Source organism: Madurella fahalii, assembly GCF_045866475.1.
Source record: "Madurella fahalii IFM 68171 DNA, scaffold_2, whole genome shotgun sequence".
Taxonomy (NCBI): Eukaryota; Fungi; Ascomycota; class Sordariomycetes; order Sordariales; genus Madurella; species Madurella fahalii.
Window position 1 is genome coordinate 643282 of NW_027263972.1, and position 12244 is coordinate 655525.

A 12244-nucleotide genomic window follows, 5' to 3' on the forward strand; every position below is an offset into this window, starting at 1 on the left:
ATATAATACAGTCTCAGATACTCCGACCTGTTAGGCGTGAGTACTCCTCACCCCTTGCGAGGAGTGATGACCGGGTTACACCAAACAAACGACGTCAAAGGAAAGGCAGAAGCATGGTTCGCAGACTCCGAATGGCATGATCAGAGAGTGTGGGAAAGGACTTCTTGGGCAGCATCGACACCGATAACTGGTCCCACACGGCCCGGCTATTCTACGGCCACCGTACGGATGGATTCCTGGGATGGGCGGGGTCCCAGCGAGATTTCCATTGTTGAAGAGATGGCCGAATAGGGTATGCCACTCGCGGCAATCTGATTTCCTACTGGGCGCGGTAAGAAAGTCAGTTCGGCAGCGGATGTTATTGGCTAATCTTAGCCGTCACTGGCAGGCAGATCCATGATGCGATCACGGAACCATCATAGGGCCTTGGCGGCCTTGGCTGACGCGTGCTTAATTTTTCTCAAAAGCCTCGGGCTCCAGGCGGCCAGGCCTTCAATACTCCTGTGGGCGTCATTTTCCGAATTTTGATAACTTGACTTGGACGGACTTGGTGCTTTTGCTGTGTTTCTTCTTTCTCTTTCTTTCTTTCTTTCTTTCTTTCCTCTTATTGTTCCTCTTTTTCCATTTGAGACTGATTTATCGCCCTGCTATCCATCGATCACCATGAGCGCTCAAGGTGAGGCCGAACCCCTGAATACCCAAGTTAGATAAGGTAATTACTGTACCCAAATATCCACTAACACATCGTCAGGACCACCACCCGGCGTCGACACCAGTTCTGGCGGCGGACCGCCTCCGGGTGTTGATACGAGCGGCTCCGGACGGGGAGGATATGTCGACCCGAACTGGCCGTTTCCCGGCGGTCCAAACGATGCGCCCGTCATCATTTACGGCTACACCCCATCATTCGTGCTCGCCCTCCTCGCCGCCATCTTGTTCAGCATCTACTTCCTTGTCCACCTTTTCCAAGTGATCCGCTACCGCACCATGTACTTTGTGACCTTCCCGATAGGGTTGGGCTTCGAAATCGTCGGCTACATCGCGCGCTGTCTTTCGGCCAAGGCCAACCCGTACAACCTCATCTACTTCATCTTACAATACTTCTTCATCGTCACCGCCCCAGTCTTTCTCGCTGCAGGCATCTACACCATCCTCTCGGCCCTCATCCACCGCCTGGGACGCGCCTACTCGCTGCTTCCGCCGACCGTTGTCCTCTGGTTCTTCATCTCGTCCGACGTCATCGCTACCATCACGCAGATCGTCGGCGCTGCTCTCATCGGCGTCAGGCAGAAACAGCGCGAAGACCCGACGGCGGCAAACAATATCTTGCTTGGCGGCCTCGCGTACCAAGTCTTTTCCATTGGCACCTTCATCATTCTGTCGAGCGTCTTCATCTTTCGCGCCCGCGCTCAAATCAAGGAGAGCGGGCTGGCGCTGTTTACTGCATCCTTTTTTGCTGCCACGCTGCTCGTCTACCTGAGGACCGTCTTCCGGTTGGCTGAGACGGCGGAGGGGCTAGGAGGCAATCTCAGCACCAGAGAGGTGTACTTCGGCACGCTCGAGTTTCTGCCCATCGTGCTGGCCGTTCCTCTGCTGGCCATCTGGCATCCTGGCCGCTGCGTTGGGAGCAAAATCTCAACGGCGAAAGAGGATAGTGTCACTAGGCTTGGCTCGAAGGCTTGATAAAACTCTGATAATTTGGGTGGTAGATACTTAATTAGCACCTAAGGTACTTATGTTAATATCTAGACGCTCTTCCTGCATGGACTGTCCAAGCGCCATCTCTCGCATCTCCTGGCTCCGTACCATCAGAGTCACATCATCAATCTAGACGAGTTCATGCCACTCGGACTGGCCTGTGAATTCCTAGCGTACCGGGCCAAGTGCATCTGTGGCTGGAACCACGAAGATAAACGGCCAGCCTGGTGCGATGAGATACACGGGGAGTCAAGTTCGGTTTCATTATTCCATGTCTTGCCGAATTGGCTCAACTTAGACCACAGCTCTCACCTCACCCCAACCATTAGGGTTACCTGCCTCCCCTATAGTTCTTCCATCACAATGTATGAGGACGCTCCTTAGAGGGGGGTTGTACCTGCGTCCCGGGCGCAATGGGTTTGCCGAGATTGGGCGTATAGTCGGAGTTCCAGCCAACGTGCTGAACAAAAGTCCGCCTGCTACCGTCGCAGCTCCCGCTCGGAGAACGGTTGGCGTGGTAGACGTTCTAGTCTTGTGAGCCCGTCCGGGCTCTTGAAGAAAGCATTATGTCCGGGTCCATACAAAACCGATGGCGGTGGTGAAGAGGGGTTCGGGGAGCTTGGTACCAGCTGTTAGCTTGCAGGGGATTGAAACCCGGTTGCAGCCTCAAAGCGCTGAGTTTGTAATGCTCCGTGTTGCAGCCTAAGGCCGAGACGGCAACGTGGGATGTGCGGTTTGTCGACGTAAGACCGGCTGGGCCTTCGTTGATCGACCAGCCCTGCCGTTCCCAGGGGAGCTCCGGCTAGAATATCAGCGTCGCTGGCCCCGTGGTTGTTGGAGTGAGAAGCTCAGCAATGTAGAGCGATGCGGGTGCAACGGTGGACGAATACTGTGAGCTTTTGTTGAGTTGTGTGGCTGGCGCTTTTCCCATCTGGGAGTCGCTTACGATTGAGCAGTTCTTTCCGCTAATGTTGCACGCGGTTTATGATTTGCGTGAGTTTATGGCAACGGCTACCGCGGGCTGGATCGAAGAAAGCCACGCCCTGCATCTAGCATTACCCGGTTGTAGTTGCGCGGGGTGATCTGCGAGACAAATATATAGTTAGGGGCAGATATAGTTCGTTGCCATAAAGACCGGGCCTTTTCACACCGCCCAACTAGTCTTGGTGAAAGCGAAGCAATGGGATACAGCTATCCAGCAGTCAGCTGCCCATGTGGTGGAGCTCGTGGAATCATACTACTTCGTACACTCTCAAGGTTCCTAATGTTCACCAGAAACAGACGCTACTTTGTAGCTGTGGTGTCGCCGGACGGGAATTGACTTCCTACGTGCTACAGACCGTCCAATCTGGGGGCGCCGGAGCTGCGTAATTACCTTACTACTTCATGGTTGATGCCGGTGATTCAACCGCGCCAAGCGAAAAGACCCCTTCAGCTCATTGGCGGTCTAATTGAACTATCCTACCCGACTAACGTTTCCGCAGTAGCGGAGTTGAGGGCTGAACCCTTCCCGCGCCGAAAGTAGGCACCGGAGCGGGACGGTGTCGTTGCCGGCAGTCAGGTACGTCAATACGGCCAGGTCAATAGAAGCGCACCAATCACGGCCATATTCTAGTATGAATAGCCGCAATACAATTCCTCAGATGAACAAGCCACATCCTTGCGGAAAAGCTACACGGCCTTCAATTACCGTACAATCGCTAGTTCTTATACCTCCCTGGCGTGCGGTCGCAACTGAACCCTTCGGGATCATGAGGTGTGCCAGTAGTATTCACCCCGATGACTCCCTGCCAAGATCACTATTCTCTAACATTGTTCGATCAAAATGAGACCCTCAGCCGTTCTTACTGCCCTCGGCTTGCTACGTGCCGTCGGCGCCCAGCTTCAGCAGGTCAATGATTTTGGGCCTAACACCAGCGGGGCGAGAATGTATGTTTACGAGCCTCGTGGTCTCGTGGAAAACCCAGCCATCGTTGTCGGCCTGCACTACTGCACCGGCACCGCCCAGAAATACTACAACGGTAGCCCTTACAAGAGCCTGGCGGACCAGAAGAAATTCATCGTCATCTACCCGGAGTCGCCGTATAGCGGTGGCTGCTGGGATGTTTCGTCCAGAGCCACGCTTACGCGGGATGGCGGCGCGAACAGCAACTCGATTGCGAACATGGTCAAGTACGCCATTCAAAGATATCAGGCCGATCCCAACAAGGTCTTTGTAGTTGGCGAATCATCGGGTGGTATGATGACGGTAAGTGCACACCGGAGAGCTGTTGCATTCTTGTCGGACGCCGGGGTGGCCCGCGGACGCTGACCAGCTGTTAGAGCATTCTTGCGGCGGCTTATCCTGATCTCTTCGCCGCTGCCATTGTCTACTCTGGCGTGGCTTGCGGCTGCTTCTTTACCGATTCGGTTGCCGGCTGGAACAATACTTGCTCCGGCGGCCGAGTCCAGGCAACGCCAGAGCGATGGGCTCAGTGGGTGTACGACGCCTACCCCGAATACAACGGCACGAGGCCCCGTATGCAGATCTACCACGGAAGCGCGGACACGACCATTGCACCTGCAAACTACAACTACTCAATCGCTCAGTGGACGACTGTCTTCGGTTATGATACGCAGAGGCCCGTGACGGAGACGGCTAACTCACCGGATCGTGGCTATACGACTCAGGTGTACGGCGACCGCTTGATTGGCGTCTATGCTCAGGGAGTTGGCCACGGGGTACCGGTCCACGGTGCAGAAGACATGAAGTTTTTCGGCCTCTAACAGGGGTATGGATGTTCCGTAGGCGAATGTTTTCCCTGGGGCCGTAGGGTTCCTGACATGGGGTAGACGGTGGCAGAATGTCTGCATTAAGGATACAGCGAATAACAGTTTTCGCAGAAAGTTCATACCTACCTTAGGTAATAAAGACCTCCTCTTTCTTCTATGAGCATACATATCTCAAGCAGAGTTCCATCAACCTCGTGCCAAAATCTACTTGACTGGACCACGGGTGCTTGCCACGGGCGGACGCTTTCCGTATAATGCTTCGTACAATCGGCAAAGCTGATCAGGGTTGGAGTTGATGTCGGCCCGAACAAGGATTCTCGGGGCAATTTGAATATGTTCTTTCCTGGACTACCAATCTTATTCGCATGACAGTAATGGAAAAAAAGAAAACAGAAAACGGGGGAAAGAAAAAGACTGGTGGAATATCCTCCTTGACGTCTTGATAAAGCGTCAGAACCAATCGCTGTTTTTCAATGTCTGGACTGGTGACAATTTTTAGCCGCGCCAATTAGCGGCGTGACTCGGATATACCGTTCCCGAAGGTAGAAGGAGGGCTTAGGGCCTCAATCACGACGGTAAAACAAGGCCACGAGTTAGCAAATTCCCCGGGACTTTCCCCAACGAGAAAGGTTCTGGGAGCCGACACCAAAACTAAGAAGCAAGTATTATGTCACAAAATGCAATCCTAAGATGCGACTGGAGCGCCTAAGCGTCCTGCCAATCTTTAGTGTTAATGATTAGCTAGAGTCTCTTCTCGGCTTTACTAGAAAAAAACGTCGCCCACCGAAGTTGAAGCACTGAACGAATAGTGCATACTTCTATACTCAAAACTGGAAAACACACGATGCTGTCACTGAAGGCATTGGTCCTCGGCATGAGTTGGTCGGCCGCCATCGCCGCCGGGCAGTCGACGAACCCAGTTCAAAACCTAGCTGGCGTCTCTGCACACCCTTTTGATATGAGCGCCGTCCACCTGACCGACAGTCGCTGGATGGCTAATCAAAATCGAACCGTCAACTATCTAAAGTCGGTTGACGTCGAGCGATTGCTCTACAACTTTAGGGCCAACCACCGTTTGTCTACCAGAGGAGCAGCCGCGAACGGCGGATGGGATGCCCCGGATTTCCCATTCCGCACACATGCCCAAGGACACTATCTCACGTCTTGGGCGCACTGCTACGCCTCGCTCGGCGACTTGACATGCCGCGACCGCGCCACTTATTTTGTTGCCGAGCTGGCCAAGTGCCAGGCAAACAATGCCGCCGCCGGCTTTGGTGCCGGCTACCTCTCGGGCTTCCCGGAGTCTGAGTTTACCGCTCTTGAGGCACGGAGGCTCAGCAACGGCAACGTGCCATACTACGCCATACATAAGACATTGGCCGGGCTGCTCGATGTCTGGCGCCACGTTGGAGATACTAAGGCCCGCGATGTCCTCTTGGGACTTGCTGGATGGGTCGACTCGCGTACCAGCCGGCTAAGCTACGATCAGATGCAAGCCATGCTAGGCACCGAGTTCGGCGGTATGAACGACGTCCTGGCCGAGATCTACCAGCAGACAGGGGATAGGCGGTGGCTCGGGGTTGCGCAGCGGTTTGACCACGCAGCGGTTTTCGATCCCCTGGCGTCCAACAGAGACCAGCTCAACGGCTTGCACGCCAATACGCAAGTGCCTAAGTGGATAGGTGCAGCGCGCGAGTACCAGTCGACTGGAACCACCCGGTACCGAGATATCGCTAGAAACGCGTGGAGGATGACGGTTGAAGCTCACACCTACGCCATCGGGGGGAACAGCCAGGCTGAGCACTTCCGCCCGCCCAATGCCATTGCTCAGTACCTGAACAGGGATACCGCCGAGGGGTGTAACACATACAATATGCTCAAGCTGACCCGCGAGTTGTGGAGGATGGATCCCAACAGCACTGGGTATTTTGATTTCTACGAGCAGGCCCTCATCAATCACCTCCTCGGCCAGCAGAATCCTGCCGATCACCACGGGCATATTACGTACTTTACCCCGCTGAATCCTGGCGGTCGCCGTGGGGTTGGCCCGGCCTGGGGCGGCGGTACTTGGAGCACCGACTACAATTCCTTCTGGTGCTGCCAAGGTACTGGCCTCGAGACGAACACGAAACTCATGGATTCCATCTATTTCCACACCGAATCGACGCTGTTTGTAAACCTGTTCACTCCCTCGGTTCTAAAGTGGTCGCAACGCAACGTCACCATCCAGCAGACCACAGCGTTCCCCGTAGAAGACACCGTAACGTTGACTATCGAGGGCGGTGGGGACAGCGAGGACAACTGGGAGCTGCGCGTGCGCATTCCGTCGTGGACGTCCGGCGCCGGAATCAGCGTTAACGGGGAGGAGCTGTCGGGTGTCCGGGCGGCGCCGGGGACATATGCCTCGGTCGCGCGCGCATGGCGTGCGGGCGACCGAGTCGAGATTCGACTACCGATGAAGCTGCGGACCGTTCCCGCCAACGACCGGCCCAACGTTGCTGCGGTGGCCTACGGTCCCGTCATCTTGGCTGGCAACTATGGCAGCTCATCGCTGGCTTCAATGCCAACACTCCGACTGGATTCGTTGCGCCGCGCAAGCGGGACCGATCTCGCATTCACGGCAACGGCCGATGGCAGGACGGTTGATATAGGCCCATTCTATAATGCGCAAGGGTTCAATTACAATGTGTACTGGATAACTAGCGGGCAGCTGCGTACGGACGTCTAATTATCGCTGAGTGTTTTATCTCATCTTTAGCGTGCAGGTGGATACAAGCCATCCGCTGTGGGAATCCGTCTTGGGCAAATACTTGGAAGTCTCTCAGTCGCTTTTCATGTTGAGGGGTAGGCTTGGGTGTGCTCCATCTCCTAGTAATAAGAACGTATGCAAGAACCAACCTTCAGCGAGGATGGGCAGGCTTAATTAGGTAGGAACCAATGCGCGTTTTGCGACAGAGTCTAGGATTCGGTGTAGCACTTTGGTGACAACCATTTAGCTTTCTTCGATAAAACGCTCAATTCTAAGTAACTCGCAGGTACCAATTTTTGACCCCATTCTGCTTTCTGCAGTATCACAGTTGTCGTGGGTAGGCCCCTTATCCAGTTTGATTACGGCTATCATCCTGTATGGACGGAGGCTCGAAACCAAGGGTTAGTGCTTTGTGCTCCATGTAAGTCTCTGGGCTCAGCCCAGGCACTAAGCCCCAATCTTGTGCGATGGGATTCGGGATTTGAGTCTGGTTAGTTTGGAAACCGGTGCGAACTTAGTGTCCGCTAGTGACATAACAATGAAGTTAGAATCATGTCCCTCCGCACCAATCACGCAACCATGATTCATATGACGCCCGGGTCCCCGAGCTCAAAGCTGTCTTCTTTCTCTCGCAGTTCCTCATTATTTGGCCTTTCTTACACTTGCAGCCTTGTTCACTGATATCGAGAAATCTTGTTCTCCATGTTCGTCGCATCGGGCCCAGCCTCTTTGGTCGGCACTCGACCAAAATGGAAAAGATACGGCCCCCTTTTTTCGGAGCACCGACAGCCGGAAGAGGAAGACGATAATCAACAAAGCGCCAAAGAAATACGACGGAAGAACAGGCGGAATCGTATCAGCCATATCATCAGGAATTGCTTTGCATTCAACGGTCTGCGTCCTGCTATGCCAGCGAACTTGGCTGCGCCACAGGAGCGACCTTTTCGGTGGATGATCTCTTCCTTCCACGTCAGCCCAGAATACCTCGCCGAAAACCTACTAAGGTCATCGCCTTGGTTTTTACTGCTCCGGTGTATGCTGGTCGACCTTCCCGAGCAGCTTGAGGATGGGATCGGCACAGAGTTGGAGTCGTGGCGGAACAACCGTGTTGAAAACCCACGGGAAACGAAATTCCTCACCCCGATGGGCTCCTCCTGGCGACAGCTGAAGTGGGGTCGCCGCATCATCTTCTCGGAGCAGACCCCCGACGAGCCCAGATGGCTCATAGGGCGCTGGCTCATTGCCGCTTATGTCTGGAGCGATAATCGCGAATGGTTGCGGAATGTGAATGTTGGGCGCTTGGCATCTTTCACCAATGCATTTTGGTAAGGACCCTAACCAGGGCTCTTGACACTGCTAGCTGACATAATGCTTCACTTAGCACTCGCGCTTTCGAAAGGGTTCCTTGCACAGCATGCATCCGCGACCATTTACGGTGAAAAATGTTTTACGAGCTTGACCAGACATCAAGCGATTCGGCGGACCCTATCATTACGCTATTTCACGCCAATTATTTCCTCGAGCAGGTCGAACCCCGGCCCGCTCTGGTTCCACCGGGGACGCTTCTTCCCGGAGGACTCTCGAAATTATGCGGCCTTATGAATAAGGAGGCGAGGGCACTGCTGTACGGGGGTGGCGGGGCATCTGCTCAGCTTCGGGACAAGCGCGTGTAGTGAGCTTGTCGGACGCCGTGGGAAGTGCACTTGTTGAATTGAAGTCTAAAGAGTCTCCTGCAGTAGGGAAAGGGACACAGCTTAAATACACGTATAGTCGGGAAAGCGCTGTTGTCTCCGTTGAATTTGTCAGCGAAAACCTGATAGGAAACCTATCCAGCCTGAGGTTAACAAGATCGCGGACCAGCACAAAATCCAACCAACAGCGGGTGACACGTCTGCATATGCTCAAAGTTTATTGATGAATACCATACTGTGTACCAAGGGAAGTTGATCTTAATGGCTGGCACTGTGATGGTTACATGTCAGAAAGAAGATCTATGGCAATGATGAGAGTCGGAACGAACAACCTCTTGGTCAGTCTAGTAAGCAGCAGCCGCCAGAAGGTGCTGGAACCAGGGTATCTAAGCTATACACGCAATTACTGTTGCCAACGGCATTGTCACTATACCCGATTATATGTAGGAGGCTCTCTGACTGTAAGGATAAGAGAACACAATGAGTACAATCACTATCCACAAGATCTATAGTGCACGTGTTTCTAAAACCACACAGTGCTCATGCAAGCTTGCTTTGCGTCTATTCCTCGGACGTTTAAGCCTAGATTTTGGCCTTAAATCCGTCTGGACGGACCATTCAGGTTGTTATCTCACCCACCCACGCTTTGGCTGAAAAATTACCTGGATCAGGGGTTTTCACCTACCGTTTCTTTACTGGGAAGGACATGGGTAGCCACTTGGGACGTTCAGCCTTCGGATGGAGATATAGGATATTTGGAGCCACTCCTGCCGAGTACGTGGGCGGTTGCCCGTATATAATGATGAAAAATTTAATTATTATTTCGAGTTGAGCGCTGATGTGCAACATGGTGTGAACCGGAGGCCGTAGGTCGGCAGCAAATGTTACCGGTAGACAAATGCTGGTGGCTGTTATTTGCTATGGCAACTGCAGTCTCGATTCTTCTGACAACGGCTTGGCTGTTACCCGCAGGCATAGAACTGCCTGGCACTTGCCCCACCCTATTATCCTTCGGGGTTGTTGGCGTCTGTCCCTGCAGGTGAGCACCAACTCGGAATTCAAAAACCCGCCTGCATGCTCACCAAGCTCCATTATATCTCCCGCCCCTACATCGCCCGTTCATCTTCCAATGATACGAATGACACTGCAACCAGAGTGAAGGCCTTTTTATTTTCTTTCCATCTTTCCGTCGAAGCATTGAACGCGCCTCAGCGAGGCCGAGTTGATGCTCACATGTATCCGTTACCCCGAATTCTTTCCACGGCCGCCTCCACCGTATTTCTTCTGTGGCTGCCGTTCCGTCTCTCCAGGCTTCGGACGGAAACAATCAAGCTCATTCCACAGCATGGTGGTCATAGAAAACTAGTGCGTCGTTGGAGCGCAGATCCTGGTGTTGTTGTAGTTGGTGAAGCGGTTAACCCCAAGGTAGATGATCGCGATTGTGCTAGCATTGGTCCAGTCAATCGTTCTGTTTTGGGATGCATATCGACCTCTCAGCTAGACAATGGCCGCACTCTTTCAGGTGTTCTTTCAGTCCTAGCATGCATAGGACTCTGCCCGCTGCTCTTCTTTGAGCACACGAGGTCGATCAGACCATCGGATCTGGCTATTGTCTATTTGCTCGTGACTCTTGTGTGCGATTCTATCGAATTCGGAACCTTCGTCAACGAAGATGATGTCTCGTACGGTGCTGGGTTGGCTATGGCGAATCTTTGGGTCAAGTTAGTGCTCGAAGTGGCTGAAAGTCGAGGAAAAGCAGCGATCCAGCGAGGTCAATGGTCACCAGAAGAATCGGCTGGCCTTCTGGCTAGGGTCTTCTTTTGGTGGATCAATCCCATTCTGGCCAAAGGGAACCGGAACATTCTGACGGGGGAGTGTCTTCCCCCGTTGGACCAAAAGCTGTCGTCCAAATTACGGCGTCAGCGAGCGTTGCAAGCTTGGGCTCAGCGAGGTATTGATTCCATGGTTCCATTCAGGTCGCATATATATCCAACGCTGTAGGTGATGATCAAGGAGAATTATCTAACCTTGTTTACAGCGAAGCCGGAGAAAGAGATAACACTGTCGAGGATTCTGGTTCGCAGCATGCTGCCGCATTTTCTCGCTCCTATCATCCCTCGCCTCTTCCTCATTGCCTTTCGTTACGCTCAACCGGTTCTGATCAGCACCGCAATCCACGCCATTAGCAAAGCATCATCACAACCTTCGGAAGCCGATTACTTGGTATTCTAATGGCTATCGTTGTCTATGTCGGCCTAGCGGTACGATCACCCTAATCATATTGTCTCGGGTTTTGTGCCCTTTTGATCTCCTAATCCGCAGCACAGGTGTCCAAGGCAATGTATCAACACTGTCTAAATCGGCTCAAGATCATGATACGCGGTGCTGTTGCTGGTCTCATCAATAACAGATCGCTGAGCCGGCAATCAAACGACTACGACGACGGGAGGGCCGTAACATTAGTGACTACCGATGCGGAAAACGTAGGATGAGCCGCATCCATGTTTCACGAGACGTGGGCTCAGGCCGTCGAAGTTGTGCTGGGCATGTCGATGCTCGCCCGAGAGGTCGGCTGGGTTTTCCCTGTCCCGCTCATCATCTTTTGTGGGTTCTTGGCCATCTGTTCAACGAAAAGCGGCTAACAATTCTCAAAAGTCTGCTCGAGAATGAGTCGATACTTAGCCAAAAACCTCCAGGGCAAGCAAAAGGACTGGACGGTGGCTACCCAAAAGAGAATCGCCATGACCATATCGATGCTTGCCTCGATGAAGAGTTTAAAGATGCTCGGCATCACTCCTTACACGGAATCACTGATTCACAATCTGCGGGTTCAAGAGCTGTCTAAGGCCATGAAGGTGCGGTGGATGATGGTTGCCTACAATGCAAGTGGTACGTTCCCAGCATCTTCTTCTTTTGGTAGGTTACCTGACTCTCGCAGCAAATGCTCTCGGGATATTTTCTCCCATCGTCACATTCGTGCTTTTTGTTATTGTGGCAAGTTGGAATGACTCAGCACTTGATACTGCGACCGCATTCACGACGACCGCACTCCTTGGTTTGATAACCCACCCCGCAAACATGATCATGACGATTATACCCCAAGCGGTTGGCTCTTCGCCGCTTTCCAACGGATCCAAGACTATCTCTTACAGCCGCCTCGGCATGACCAAAGACTAGTGTTGACGCAAGCCAATGCCAGTCCCACCGATGTTCCTCCCGCTATTCAGATCGCAGACGTTCAGCCTAGTCCGTCAATGCCCCCAATCCTCGAAAATATTAATCTTGTAGTCAACAGAGGGTCGATAGTCACTTGCGCCGGGCCAGTAGGGAGCGG

The 12244-nt window shown here is 53.1% G+C and overlaps 4 protein-coding genes across 4 annotated transcripts; all 4 read left to right on the top strand.

Moving 5' to 3' along the window:
• Positions 1–663: 663 nt before the first annotated feature.
• MFIFM68171_02932 (Sphingoid long-chain base transporter RSB1) lies at positions 664–1683 on the top strand (the record flags this gene model as incomplete). Its single annotated transcript, XM_071058354.1, has 2 exons — positions 664–676; positions 752–1683. The coding sequence occupies 2 exons, from the start codon at positions 664–666 to the stop codon at positions 1681–1683; spliced, it is 945 nt and encodes a 314-aa protein (XP_070914455.1).
• A 1840-nt stretch (positions 1684–3523) lies between these two features.
• MFIFM68171_02933 (Acetylxylan esterase A) lies at positions 3524–4464 on the top strand (the record flags this gene model as incomplete). The annotated part of the gene is made up of 2 exons (XM_071058355.1): positions 3524–3946; positions 4021–4464. 2 exons carry the CDS (start codon positions 3524–3526, stop codon positions 4462–4464), a joined length of 867 nt encoding a protein of 288 aa, XP_070914456.1.
• An 850-nt stretch (positions 4465–5314) lies between these two features.
• On the top strand, positions 5315–7198 carry MFIFM68171_02934 (Ricin B lectin domain-containing protein; the record flags this gene model as incomplete). Its single annotated transcript, XM_071058356.1, has 1 exon — positions 5315–7198. The coding sequence occupies one exon, from the start codon at positions 5315–5317 to the stop codon at positions 7196–7198; it is 1884 nt and encodes a 627-aa protein (XP_070914457.1).
• A 2945-nt stretch (positions 7199–10143) lies between these two features.
• On the top strand, positions 10144–12087 carry MFIFM68171_02935 (uncharacterized protein; the record flags this gene model as incomplete). The annotated part of the gene is made up of 9 exons (XM_071058357.1): positions 10144–10275; positions 10340–10368; positions 10503–10861; positions 10949–10986; positions 11097–11171; positions 11238–11393; positions 11436–11514; positions 11566–11799; positions 11849–12087. 9 exons carry the CDS (start codon positions 10144–10146, stop codon positions 12085–12087), a joined length of 1341 nt encoding a protein of 446 aa, XP_070914458.1.
• Between the last annotated feature and the right edge of the window lie 157 nt (positions 12088–12244).